The 15,237-nt window shown below is 35.0% G+C and overlaps 1 protein-coding gene across 2 annotated transcripts in view; it reads left to right on the top strand.

Moving 5' to 3' along the window:
• Positions 1 to 15,237, top strand: part of CCSER1 (coiled-coil serine rich protein 1) — a 1,053,060-nt gene that overhangs the window by 537,123 nt on the left and 500,700 nt on the right. For both annotated transcript variants that reach the window (XM_087826564.1, XM_087826567.1), the window contains exon 9: positions 13,496 to 13,573. In XM_087826564.1, the coding sequence (XP_087682690.1) occupies positions 13,496 to 13,573 (78 nt within the window). The remainder of the gene's footprint in view (positions 1 to 13,495; positions 13,574 to 15,237) is intronic.

Here is a 15,237-nt window from a genome sequence, read left to right as displayed (position 1 = left end):
TTGGAATGTTTAGTTTTGCAGCAATATAGAGCATATAGTAAGAGAAACAAATCAGGAGGAGAGAATGTTGTTAACAGTGTTATTGCAGTGATTCAGGAAAGAAAAAATATGAAGTAAACACTGGCAGTTAAAGTAGAACGGAAGGGGCACATTTGAAGAATATTTCAGAAGATAATTTCTTGGATTTGGATGGATGAATGTAGGAAGTGAAGCAACCAGGGTTGTTTCTAGGGTTGACTTCTAGGGTCTTTGCTCAAAGATTCTTTGATAATACCTTTCACTTGTTGTACAAGGAGTCCAAAAAGAAAGAGAAATGTTTGAAGATGACAAGTTCTATTTAGAATATGGTGAGAGCATGAGGGGTGTCTACCTGAAAATGCCTAGTAGACAGTTTGATATATGGGATAGACATAGAAGTGCATGTATTTTACTAATAAAATGAATGAAAGGGGTAGATGACACTCTTTCATGATTTTGATTTACTGAGTTGTAGCTTTTATTATTAATAATAGTTTCATTTCAAGTCAACTTAGTTCTCAAACTTCTGGCATCAGTAGGACTTATGTAGTATTCTCAAAACTGAATATATTTTAGCTGGTATGAAACAAAATAAATGTTGAGGACAAAGCAGAAAAGGAAAAGTTAGTGTACATACACCTAGTGATATTCATTTTCCCTGGTTAGTAAGCAAATATAAACTTAAAATTGCATGTTATATTCACTGAGCCTAGCTAGTGAATATAAAATTAGTGCTGGAGAATTGCTAGAAAACTGATGCATACATTCATTTCTAGTGACATTTACTTGTTACAATCTGTTGGAACACAATTTAGCAATATGTAGCATGAGCTATAAAGATATCCACACTATTTGATTAATTCTACTCCCACAATTTATCCCTAAGAAATAATTCAGAATCAAAAATAGTGTATGTACAAAAATATCCAATACAGTTCTAAAGTTATCTAGATTTCCTGAAGACTTAACAAATAATGTAATATCAGTACATTGCAACAGGATATGCCCATTGCAAATTCATGTGTAAGGAATGGAGGACGACATTTAAATAATACCCCGTTAGTCCTTGAATCTTAAACGATTTTTTTTATTTTACTCAAAATTTTTTTAATCAATTGGGATTACGTTTCTTTTTTCCTGGGACTAATTATACTTGCTTTAAACCTAAATAATATTTACATATCAAAAATCATAAACATATTTTCCAATATTTATAATAAAAAAATGTAGAAAATGGAAAAAATACTATAATTTTAAAACAATCTAATGTAGCCAACAATGTAAATGTCAATAACAAAGCACAGTAATGCTGTATTCTTTCATAACAAAGGATTCCTAGATACTACCTAAATTTGACTTGTCAGGAAATGGGTTTAAATATATCACTTAAAATATGAGTGGTTACTAGAATTAACAATATTATTAATAACTATGTAACTAATGAAAATTAATTAAAGAGAAACTAGAGGGTAAAGAAATTATGTTAATTCCTCACAGTTTATTTTAGGTATCAATGGTGTCTAATTGTGACAAATCAAGTAATAGAGGAAATTACATTTTAAGTTATTCTTGTGACCTCAAAAATAAACAAAAACATAAACAGTTAAGAGTGTTTAAATCTATAAGGGGACCATAGTGAGAAGGGAAGAACATTTTCACAGTAATTTTATGTACTTTTATATGCTTTGTGTGAGGACATTTAAAACATTACATCTGTAAAATATTGTCTAGTTTTAAAATATTTATTAATAATATTTGATATTGAAAAGCTTATTATATAATAGAAAAAAGAGCTGAGTAAAAAATAACATGTAAGCACCGTGATTGAAAATACATAAAAGCATAGTCAACATGTAAGTAATACATATAAAATATACATAGAATGTGGTTGTATGTCTTTTATTAATTACATTTATTTTTTATTTCTTAGTTCCTAATTTATTGAAATGCAAACATTAAAGATATATTTAAAAAGCAACTGTAAACAAAACTAAACTTGAAGACTACTGCTTAGGACCCTACCACTATTTACTGTTTTTTAGAAATGTTTAATTTCTTTGGAATGAGTTCTCTCTCCTTGATTTTTGGTTTTGGCCTGTTCTTTTTCTTGACTAGGCCTGTCTTGATAATAAATATCAGGAAAATAATTTGGTCTACATAAACTAAAATAGGAATTTGTTAAAAGGCTACCTGAGTGACTCATGAAACCAAAAACAAGACTGAGGCTGGGGCCCAGGAACAACTGTCATTAACAGTTAAGATGGTAGTAATTCTCATTCTCTATACTCATCCCTGCTGTTCTTGAATTTCTGCCCCCCTCCCTTCCTCTCTCCCTCCCCCCTTCTCTCTCTCTCTCTCTCTTACTCTTTGATACCAACTTTCATTATCTTGTACCACCAAAAACTTGCTCCGCTGTAGCTCTCACACTTAACCAAGCTTTTGATCCAAGCACCAGAAGAAAGATTAACCTATTTTATTTCTTGGACCAAAATTGCCAGAAACAGTCTCTAGCCCAGCATGGGAATAGGGTCCACTCTCGCTCTCTGCAGTCCGTGAGCTGAGTGATCATATTGCACTGCCCAGCAGCTCTGACCGTAGCCATGTGGCTGAAGTGGAGAAGGTGAAGTTCCCAGGAAGGTATGGATGTGTGAAGGGAGTGCTGAGGAGTGCGGCTTAGAAAGCATGGGCGTCAGCTACCATCTGAAAGAGGAATGCATTCATTTAAAGACTCCTTGTGTTCTTCGCCTGCTTCCTAGCACTGTTGATAGCTTTTAGCAAGCTGTCTCCTACAACTCATACCACCTCGTACCTGCTTGGACATCTCAACGTAATCTCCCTTTTAAAAATGCTCAGTATGTTCCATTCATTTTCTTCTCAGTCCACCCTGCTTCTAGGTCTCCCTTTCACTCTTCCCAGTTAAACCAGCCTCTCCCGCAGTGCTCCCCACATCAGAAATGCCGCCACACCCTGCCTTCCAGGTTGCTTAGAATAGAGACCTGGGAGATAGCCTTGATGTTTTCCTTTCCCTAACCTACCCATATAATAAACAACTAGCCCTTAAATCTACTCTTGTTTTGAGCTTGGAGCATATAAAGGACTCTATTCCTTCAGCCTAAAGCGTTTCTTCTAGATGACTGCATTACCTACATTACTCTAAACTCCCTTATTCCTGTATATTCCTGGCCTCTATTTTCTTCCCCATGTAGCAGCCAAAATGATGTCGGCTAATTTAACATGAAAACAATGCTTAGCGGAGCTTACTACAACTTGCATGCCAATATTGCCCGATATTCCTCTTGTTCACTAAATTCTAGTCACCTGTACTTTTTTCAGTTTCTCAAAAAAAAAAAGTGTACACTTATCCCACCCCCGCCCCCTGAAAGCTTTCTTCTCTCTCTCTCTCTCTCTCTCGCTCTCTCTCTCGCTCTCTCTCTCTCAGTCCCTTGCCTACTGCCCGTCTGTGTCCTTGCCCTGTAGGTTTAACATTAAGGACCATTTCCTCAGTACGGCGCACTCACTCATCACATATAAAGGGCATCCTTCATGCTATTCTTCCTGGGTGTTCATTGCTTCCCTTTATATCACTTACCAAAATTTGTAATTTTATACCTGTTGGCTTCCCTTGGAAGCCTATTTTCCCTGTGAACTATAGGCAGTGAAACAGCAGGGCTGCGTTTTGTTCACTACTCCCTATGTGATGAGGGCATTGGGTTCAGCATCTATACAGAGCACTCTCTAGAGAGAGCCTGCACCTCCGCCAGCTGCACAGCTAACTGAGTGTGTCTTCCTCAGGAGCTGGGCTCTGAAATGGCTCACATTTTATGGAATAGTTTTATTTGTAAATATAAAATATAACACATATTAAACACAATAAAATGTTATTGTGTTTCTAATTACACAGAGAAAAACATCATAGTTTAATTTACATAGTTAAATGTACTCTAATTACTGACAGATGAATTAATAAATTATATATACACATTAAATATTTGTTGGAATTAAGTCTAGCTTTAAGTGTCTTTGCCTAACAATTGTTTAAGAGATCAGTAAACAGACATCCAGAGCAACTAAGTAATTCTTCTAGTCACCTATAATCCCTTCAGATTCAGTTTTATTAGATTCTGCTCTTCAGAGAGATATATGGGGTTTTATTTTATTTTTTACTTTTGCTTATGAGTGTGCTGAAGGAAGTTTGAAGGATAATGCATTTTATGGCATTCGGAATTTCTTGAGTTTGACAGTGAAGTTTGATCTGTGTAGACAATTTGTCCGGTGAAGTTTGATTCATGACATTGTTGTTTTCTAGCTGATTGTCAACCTGTAATGCTGTGCTGACTTTGCAAGTCGGTAGTGATCTTTCCCTTGTCTCCCTTGTACTTGTATTTCCGTAAGGCTGTCATCAGCATATTGCTGTTAATGAATGACTGCCTTGATAAACTGTCATACAGCTTATTGTAAGAATCCTTATATACATTAAAATTAAATCAGTGCTGTAAAAGAAAATGCTCACATTCCTCTAAAGTGTATCTTTTCTTCAAAAAGGAAATCTCATTTTTAATCATAATGATAAAATGGGCAGGGCATAATATCCTGACCTTCCTGAATACAAATATCAAACAATAAAAGCTAGAGGAATCTTTGCTAAACTTGCAAGGTGTCAATCTCAGTATAGTAGGCAGGTTTCTGATTTTGCTAATAGAGATTTTTTTTTTTTATAGGAACCATTTTCAAGGTTGAATTAAGATTCTGTGGTTATTGTATTGGTCAACACTCTGTAACTCTCCTAGATATTCCCAATAACTATATTTAAACTCAGTTTTTTTCAAAATTGATTCAGTGTGTGTGTGTGTGTGTGTGTGTATGTATTTTTGAGATTTAAAGAGGGCAATAAACAATATCCTTTTTGCCCTCTAAAGTTCAGAACTAATTATAAATTAGAAAATTTGGAGAGATTTAACTATACTATAATACAATACAAACCTGGATTGGAATGCAGCTATATAAGCTTCCAATACATTCTTTTCTGAACTGAAGTGACCCTCTAGAGTTGCTGACACGGGGAAATTGCATCTTCTCCCACAGGGCAAGTCTGTAAGCTTAAGTCTGGGCAAGCTGAGATTCGGCCATGCACAGGCCTTGACAGTGAGAAGCAGAGTGTGGGCATTTGCCCCGAAGTCACCTGCCAGTTTATAGATGAAGAGGAGTGAGTGAGAGGTAGGGAGAGAAACCAGAAGTATACTTCTAGCAGAAGTTCCCTCATGCAAATATGGGCCAGGGGAATGAAGAGGTCCCCTGACTAATGGAAAGTATGTTTTCTAGACCAGGATGTTGTTAATAAGGGAATGTTTGGGATGCAATGTATCAGAAATTGTCGAGGGTCCTTATTACCTGTGGAAGACACTTCTCCATTCATTTTCTCCCCTAATTACCTTTATTGGATAAATTGTTTCATTACTTTTCCACCCACAGTATAAAATTTAGGCAAGAGTGATGATGGAGTACATAAGCTTTTTATTTTTTATAAGCTTTTTATGAAATAAAAATCCTAATTTATTCATGAAAATATTCCTCACTTGCTGTCACAGCATCATGTCTTCAGACGCATGTTTGATTTGTATCTCTTCTCCGATGCCCTCACTTTCGTGTCTCTGCATTTTTCTTCTCTTTGTTTTCTCTTAAGGCATTTTTACAGCCTAAAATTACTAGAATAACCTCATAGTTAATAGATCATTCCCAGCATGCCCCTACTTAAAGGTATATACTGTACAAATGCCAACATTTTTACTGAGCTTGTCACGTCACCGATATTAAATTCCCTGTAGCAAATGCTTCTGCAGTATGTCAGGTTCACCAGCTGGTCTCTGATGAATCCTTTCACCCCCCAAGCATCATCTCTCGTGCACCTACTTCCTCACCTATTAAAAAAACCATCGAGTACCTAGAACATACCAAAAGCCACGTTAGGCAGCGTGGAGTCAGTATGGCTCTAACTAGACATGGTCCTTGCTGTAAGGAACGTACATGCTAGTGCAGAGGACAGAGCAAATATAGGCAAACAGCCAAAGGAAAAAAATCGTCTGTTGAAATGAGGGACATTTAGTAAAAAAGAAATTGAGAGAATCACCTGGCCTCTAGTTTAGAGAGGATAACTCTAAGGCAGTAACGCTTAATATGAAGAACATTCCAGATGCAGAAAATGGTACCTTAAAAGTTTTAAGTGTGAAAAATTTGGGTCCACTCAAGCAACTAAAAGAAGATGACTGGTAGTCACTTTTACAAGGGGAAGACTGGTATAAAATGGAATTAGCATAATAAATAAGGCCAGGAGAGGCAGGGACAGTGCATCATGGAAAAGGTTTATTTTTATTATAAAGAGCAGAACTGTTCAATGGAAACAGAAAACAAGCAACAAATGGTCTTTATGTAATTAATTATTTCAAATGCATTTTATTTATCTTAACATATTCAAAATAGTATCATTTAAGATGCAATAAATATAAACTTACTCATGAAAGATCTTATTAATGAAGTTGTTTTGTACATACATCATCAAAGTCCAGCATGCACGTTACACTTACAGCACATCTCGATTTGGACTAGCCACATTTCACATCTCATTTGCCACATGTGGCTATTGGCTACCATATTGGAATGAGATATTATTCACAGGTTTTAAGCAGGAGGGTGATGTAATCTAAATCACATTTTCAGGTTACTTTGCTGTTATTTACAAATAAGATGGAGTATAGAAAGTATAGGTGAAGACAGGAATACCATTTTGGAGGCTATATTACTTTGCTTTGGCTGCTGTAAAAAGTAGCACAAATTGGCTGACTTAAAACAACAAAGATGTATGCTCCTACAGTTGTGGAGCCTAGGAGTCTGAAATCAAGGTGTCCTCATGATCATGTTACCTCTGAAGTCCCTAGGGAAGGAGAGACTTCATTGCCTCTTCCAGCGACTGGTGGTTGCTGTCAATACTTGTCGTCGTTTGGCTTTTGGATACATCACTCTAATCTCTGCCTGTCTTCAGATGGCCTCCTCTTCTGTATATCTGTGTTGCTGTGTCCCTCTTCTTATGAGGGCACCAGTTATATTGGATTTATGATTTATTCTAACCCAGCATAACCTCATCTTAACTAGATTATAGTTGCAAATCCTACTTCCAAATAGGTCACATTGACAAGTTTCAGGTAGGTAAGAATTTAAGAGGGACACTATTCCACCCAGTCCAGAGGCTATTGGAATAAAAGTTGGTGGAGGCTTGTGCACACCCAGCACACATTTATGTTCTGTTCCCCTATTTATCCATAGGCAGTGGACCCAAAGTAGTAGCAGTAGATGTAAAAGGAAGAAATGTTTGTGAATAAATTTGAAATGTAATTAATAGATATGTTGAATTGTGGAGGGGCCAAGCCCAAACAATATAGGTGATATTTCTCTCTTTTTAATAAGCTCATGCTCAGTACGAAGGAACCACTGGGCTAAAGCCAGCCTTCTTTTTAAAAATTTTAATTTATTTTTCAATATCTGTTGACATACAATATTACGTTAGTTTCAGGTGTACAACATAGTGATTAGACATTTATTTGCCTTATGAAGTGATGGGTGATATTTCTCAATTACAACTTCTTTCATGATTTTCCTGATGTCACTAAATGCTTATTTTTTAACCCAGGAAATGCATATCTGTAGCTTCTAAAGGACCCGACACAAAGACATCTCCATGTCCTTTATGAGGACTTTTCTTTGAAAAAATAAAAATACGTCTTTATTGATTTCAGAGAGAGGAAGGGAGAGGGAGAGAGAGAGAGAAACATCAATAAAAGAGTCATTGAACAGCTGCCTTCTGCACGCCCCCTGCTGGGGACCGGGCCTGAAACCCGGGCATGTGCCCTGGTTGGGAATTGAACTGCGATCTCCTGGATCCTACGTCAATGCTCAACCACTGAGCCAAGCTGCCTGGGTCATGAGGCCTTTCTTAATTGGCTTTGCCTTACTGAAAAGAGTATTAAACTAGAAAAATGCATTAGCCTGTCATAAGCATTAAAGAAATCAAATCTCTATGTTTAGTGGGATTTATATATAGTACAGTGTGCTGTTTGGGGGAAAAAAATAGGGAACCAGCACAGTAATATTAGAATTGAAATGGAAAGCATCACTTGATTCTTGTTGGGGATGGGGTGGGGTGATGTTCATATGCTTTACATCTAGAATATTGCACTCAGTTATCTGGGTACAAGTATCTCTAATGATTTCAATCTGAAAAAATATATATAAAAATTCCTAACTTACATTTTTAATTCATCTATTTCACAAAATGAAGTGGTATAAACTCTTCTTAAAAATAGGCATATTTTTAGTTTATATAATCTCTTTTGAATAATGAGTTCCATAAGTCTCTGCGTGGTGGGTTATGATCCTCCACAACCCTAGTTCAGGTGTCATAAGTTCAGATGAAGATAAATATATTATCCAGATGTTTGTTTTGTTGATTTACTGACATTGCCCCCAGGGCAGGGTCCTCTAATGCAAACATCTGTTATCTGTGTTGAAGGACAGTACTGGCCAGTGGAACTATTTAAGTATATAGCTAAAACGAATACTTCTTATTTGCCTTCCAATATCTGTATAGGGATTCTTTGCATTATTCTCCCTATTTTTTTGTTCTACGTTAGCTATTTTCCATAAAAAAACGTAAGAAAATAATATTAATACATTTTAATATCCAAGAAACTTTGTGTTCTATGTGAGGAGCTTTGATTTGCTCGATCACCCTTGTGCTTGTTTATAATTCTGCTGATGTCTCCAGTGATGTGCCCTCAGTAAGGTGGGTGAAGATCCTGTGATCTCCGTGCTGTGGCCTTTTCGTTCCCCAGCTCCTCCTTGAACTTGACGTCATTAAACAACCCCAGTAATATCTCCTTTAGGTTTTTGCTTTTGTTTTTAAGTACTCTTTTACGATTGATATTGAAGTTCATTATCAGATGTGTTCAAATATTTTTTTGCCCCACCACATTTTTAAACCTGACCGAGAACACTTTGTGCATTTTCTTGTGTTGAGTTATATTGCTAATTTTAAAAGTTAGCTTTTCTCCTCTTTCAGAATATCAGTCTATTAATATTATTTTTCTTTCCATAAATGTAACCCTTGGATTCATGATTTAGGATCTAAATTTACAAGTATACTATTTTAAGTAATCTTTCTGTTCTTTTTACATTGTTAAGATATTCTTTTTTTCTAACTTAAACACAGTTTTTTTAAAAAAATTATTTTGCATATTTTGGATAACAATACAGATGCTTTTGTTTGTTTTTCCCTTCAGCCTCAAAGTACATATTCATGTAGTAGTGTCATAATCGCTGTTATATATGTTTCCTTTGTCAGATTTCTGTTAATTTTGTTAAATAATGTGAGTACATTTTCTTTTATTATGGATTCTAAAGCTAATTATTACAAGTAGTCCCTCAAGTTCTATTTTTTAAAAGTTCATTTCCTTTTCATATTGTAGGTGAATTTCAGCAAAGTCTATGTAGGTGATTAAAATAATAATTTAATATAAAATGAAGTTATAGCTTGAGATTACTGAATAGTTTCCTTTCAGCTCAGTTTAAAGCGCATAGTTAAACATGCATAACATTTCTAAACTGCTCTAGTAGATAGTAATAGGTATTACTATCTAAAGTAAAAATAAATCATGTCAGTTAATATACTGCTAGAATTTTATTTATTTTATTTTTTTAATATATCTTCATTGATTTCAGAGAGGGGAAAGGAGAGGGAGAGAGAGAGAGAAACATCAATGATGAGAGAGTCATTGATTGAGCCCGCAACCCGGGCATGTGCCCTGACTGGGAATCGAACCCCGAACGCCTGGATGCTAGGTCGACGCTCAACCACTGAGCCACGCCCGGCTGGGTGAAACTGCTAGAATTTTAAATATTATTCACAATTGTTTTTGTTAGGAGAGTATCTAATGATGTAAATAAATATAAATATAATTCTAAAATAAAAATAAATTATTCTAACAGCTTAAACAGAATATATTTTTGTATTACTCTGCTTAATTTATGATATTGCTATCAAAAAATTTCACACCTGTTTTAAGCAGATTCTATGTTTTATTAATCTTAAATGAGAAAGGAAAAAAAAAAAGGTGTGTTTTGTTAAGTATTGATATTGTTTCTGTGTGGAAAGGAAAACTTAAAAAAATGAGATTTTATCCAGGGTATACATTTACTTATAAAATGTATCTACAGAAGTTGAGTTGTTTCAATCCCCTCTTATCCCTCTGAGAGAGGTTAGAAGAAGGAATTATATTTGCTTACAAAGAACAATACTGAAAGACAGCAAATTAATTGGTGGTCAAGAAAAATGAAGATCACTGTTCTTCAACTCTTTCTCTTCATGTTGCTTCCTTTTGGTTGTCTTACGTATTAGGTAAAATGAGGTATTTAAATAAGTTCTATTGTAACTCTGTTAAAATACTTTTTCAAAAATCCTCACCCAAGGATATGCTTTTACTGATTCTTTTTTTAGAGAGAGAGGAAGGGAAGGGGAGAGAGAGAAAAATCAATGTGAGAGAAAAACATCCATTGGTTGCCTCCCGTAGCACCCGGGGTGACCCTCCAACCAACTGAGCCACCTGGCCAGGGGTAATTGTGTTAAAATATTTTATGGCCTTTAATTGTAAAGTAATATTTCAAAATTTAAGGAAACGCTAATACATATAGGGCGTCCCAAAAAAATGTAGACACACTTTAACAGCTAATAGCTCAACTGATGTTTCTTTCTTTTGTTTTACCCCATTGGAATATATAATTATTAAAAGTGTGTCTACATTTTTGGGGATACCCTGCATATATTCATTTCTTACATAAGAAATAAAAAGTATCTGTAATCTCACCATCCAGTAATAGCTTTTTTAGATTTTTTTTTATAGATTTATTTTATTTAGAGAGAGAGGAACGGAGAGGGAGAGAGAGAGACATTAATGCGAGAGTGGTGGAACCTCTTTTGGCAGCCTCCTGCATGCCTCATGCCAGAGACCGAGCCCACAGCCTGGGCATGTGCCCTGACTGGGAATGAAATCAGCAACCTTTCAGTGGGCAGGAGGACACCCAGCCAACGGAGCCACACCAGCCAGGGCGAGTAATAGCTATTTTTGTGGTATATTTTCTCTTTGATTATCTATAATAATTTTTCTATTATATGTCAAATTTATCAATCTACAGATACTCATTTAACAGAAATGCAAGAAACCATGGATAATTATTTTCTAACATCTATATAGTCTTTATTAAATCTTCTAATTGTATTTTATAAAAATTTATTATAAACTATGACATGTTTTCTTCCTACTATTGATCTAAATAAAATATATAATTCTTATTTATGTGCACCTAAGTTTATTGGGACCATAACTTACTCTCCACATTTGAAATTGCCACATTTGAATATTAAGTGCATACATAATAAATAATTAAAATATGACATGTTGTTGTGGAAATGCTTACAAAAGGGAATAGCAGTGAATTTTGTTAGAAAAGTTTGTCTTTATTTTTGAAGTTCTTGAATATAACTATTCTCGACTTAGGGTTTTTGTTTGTTTTGCTCTGATTAGAATATTGTTTAATGAGGCTGTTTGAATATTTCATTTATGTTTATTTGGATTTCCTGAGTCTTAGAACTTATACCAATGAGATGGAGCTTATCAGTCCCTTCCAACTCCTATCCTCACAGTGGAAGCCCTTGAAATTGAAATGTGGGCTGAAACATAATGGATGCATTTGCTCTCTAGTCTTCCCTGCTCTCATTAGGTCATGCTCTCTAATTCATATACAAACATTTATATGCCTACAGATTTATAACAAAACTTACTTTTCTGATACATATGACCTCAACCTGTTCCAAAAGTAAATAAATTTTTCTAAACAACCCTTCAGTGATATCAAACTTCATTGCTTCCTTTACCTACTACTGCTTCTCCCTTTTCTTTTCCCAGCCCCAGTATAAATCTAAGTAGGCAACTTGTTATGTATTATTTTTGTTTAGCTTGGAAAATGCAGCCGTGTTTTCAGTTAATCCTTTTCAGACAATGACCATCTTACCGCACTCACTTTACATCTTCCTGAATTATCTAATGTCCGTGCCATTTTTAACTGAATAGCAGCCCTAGAAATTGTGTGATAGGGAAGTTAGTAGGTATGAGACATTAATATTATATAACATATTTTCTGTATTTTAGTAAGTCAAAATAAATTATGTTTACCGAAATTATGTAGTTACTTTGTTAAACAACTCTGATAACTTGCAAATCTCAGGCCAAGTTGAGGGGCATAGAGAGGGGCGAGGAGGGGACAGTGGAGGAGGCAGGGAGGGAAAGGGAAGGATGAGTTTTGTGTAATTGGAGGTCTTGGTAATAAGATTCTTGATGAGCACTGTTTCTTCCTGGAAAAAGATGAATTGTTTTGTTCATTATGATATTATACAACTACTTTATTAAGCATACAAAAGAAAACAAAAGAAAATAAATTCTTCAAAACAAGCCCAGGCAATAAAAGAGTCCAGTAGGATCATATGGACTTCTGTGGAAACTTTCTCAAGTTAAATTTTCTAAACTGTATTGCTCTCATTGAAAATGGTGGTGATAGTAGTAAAAATTCAAAAATGAGATGTGATCCTGTGAGCACCCCTAGCTGTGCCAGGCACACAGTCGGCCCATTATGTAATAATGAAGTTCAAGATCCCCCTTTATTTTAAGTGAAATTTTTAGGACTGAGAAATGATTTTTATTATGTTCAAAGAGGATTTACCATAGTATTTCAATATTAACCTCTTTTGAAGGAGTTTTTTTTCCCTCTTTAACATTTTTAAATACATATTGTTGTATAGCTAGGTAAGGGAAGTAGTGCATTTGAGATAGGAAATCTCTAACTTCCTTCATGCATTATTTCCCTTACCTAGTTATAAAATGTTTGTATTAGTGTTAAATCCCTTGAAGCAGAGATTCCTACATGTACAAATTTCACGAGAGAATTAAGAAGATGAAGAAGAACCTAAATGGAATTCACTGGGGGTATTATTCATTGAAAATGTTTTGGACTTTAAATGTAAATGCTCTGAAACAAGAGCAATAAACTCCTATGGACTTAGTTTACAGAACATGACTAAGCAGAAACAGCATAAACATTTGGTCTTGGATTTAAGCAAATCATGTCCCTCTCTAGGATTCAACTGTTATTCTGACTCAGTGGTTTTTGCATTGAAAGAAAAGATGGCAAAGGTGGGATAATTATGACTTGAGAACTAAAGCTGTGAATATTTAAGCTGATACACAAAGCACCAGCAGAGCCAAGTGTGCACCCAGGGTATCGTGAATTGTACACTCATCAAATGTTAATGAGTGGGGAGTATTCGTCGAGGAGCAGTGACTCACCAACAATGTGCTTTTTTTTGTTTTCTTTCATTTTGCAGGATAAAGTAAAGCATTTACAGAAGGCGTTTGCTTCAAGAGTAGATAAATCCACACAGACTGAAGTTCTGGGCTATGATGTAAGTAGCTATATAAACCCATTTTTATCCTTTATTGGTTTGCAGACTTCCACAGCTTATCTGCCTCTGCTGCTACTGTGTCCATGCATTGATTTAAAGTAATTTAGTGCTGCACCATTCCTCTTTTGCTCTTAAAGACTCCCCAAATACCTTCTGGAACTGAAAAAGATAATTACAGGCACTGACTAGCATACCAATGTTTTATTATATTTTAAACCAACATCTCTAATACAGTCTTTTGAATTAGTTAATTAGCAGACATGTGGATGATACCTGTTAGAATACTGGGACAATTTATTTTTAAGAAAGCACTAATTTATTTATTAACAGTTTAATAAAGTTTGCAGTCACCAAAGCCAAGCACATCATTTTTATAATCTGGCACATAAAAGGAAGCACAACTTAGCAGATAAATTTGCAATAATATTGTAGCTCTTGGGCTTTAGTGCAGGCGGCAGAAAGTAATTTAATTGAAAGTTAGCATTTTTTCTTAATGTGAAATACTTGTTGAACTGTCAAAATAAGATTGTAAAACAAGTTTGAATAGAAGATTGCTTCTAGTAACACTGGGTGATTTTGGATAACTTTGATTCAAATACCTATTTTTCCTTAAATGCAGCTATGAAATTTTCATTTTGTCAAAGTTTATGACTCTAAACTTTATTTTGATAAAAAAAAAATAGAAGAATTATCTTTTTAAAAAAAATATATTTTTATTGATTTCAGAGAGAGAGGAAGGGAGTGGGAAAGAGAGAGACAGAAACATCAATGATGAGAGTCATTGATCCGCTGCCTCCTGCACACCCCTTACTGGGGATGGAGCCCAAAACCTGGGCATGTGCCCTGACTAGGAATCGAACTGCGATCTCCTGGATCATAGGTAGATGCTGGCCAAACTAGAAGAATTATCTTTATCTTGTAGATAAGCTTTGTGAGAACTCTCTCTTCTCCTTAAAAACATTTATTATGGCCCGGCTGGCATGGCTCAGCAGTTGAGCATCAACCTCTGGGGAAAACTGGTAAAAGTCTAGTCTTTTATTAAAAGTAATGTATTCTTTAAAAAAGTGAAAACACTTTTGAATTTGGACAACTATCCCATTTTACCCAATATAAGGAAATTATGTTTGGGAGGCTGAATTCTAAATGTCTAAATGATTGAATCTAAATACAGGGTGTAAGACATCTGCACCATTGCTAGGACTGCTTATGAGAAAGAGTTGCTAAGAAATGAATGACACCTGCAGGGGGCTAACTAAGCTGAAGCTAGTAGCAGCCTCTTAAGTATTTACCCATCTAGGCCTCATAATTTTTTTTGGTTTGTTTCTACATAATTTTTCTTGTTTCAGTGCTATTTAGTTCTCTAGTAACTAAAAATTAAAATTAAAACTAGGAACATAGTTAAGCCCTATTATTAAATGCTCATTGTCAAATCCTTATTGTTCTTAGCCTTTTTCATATATGACAGTGAGAGTTTAATGTATTTTCCTAGATTAAATTGTGTAAAAGAATAATGATTTCTTGGTAGTGAGTCCCCAAAGGATCCCCTTGTACTAGTGTCTGTTATTATTTTGGTAGTTGTTAACATAGAATGATAATCTTTTTTAAAGACTTCATGTTCACAGTTCTTGGTGATATATTCTAGGATATAAGAATCACAATCAGAA

The sequence above is a fragment of the Miniopterus natalensis genome, chromosome 1, assembly GCF_054644295.1.
Source record: "Miniopterus natalensis isolate mMinNat1 chromosome 1, mMinNat1.hap1, whole genome shotgun sequence".
In the NCBI taxonomy this organism is placed as follows: domain Eukaryota; kingdom Metazoa; phylum Chordata; class Mammalia; order Chiroptera; family Miniopteridae; genus Miniopterus; species Miniopterus natalensis.
This window is presented reverse-complemented; position numbering and strand designations above follow the sequence as displayed.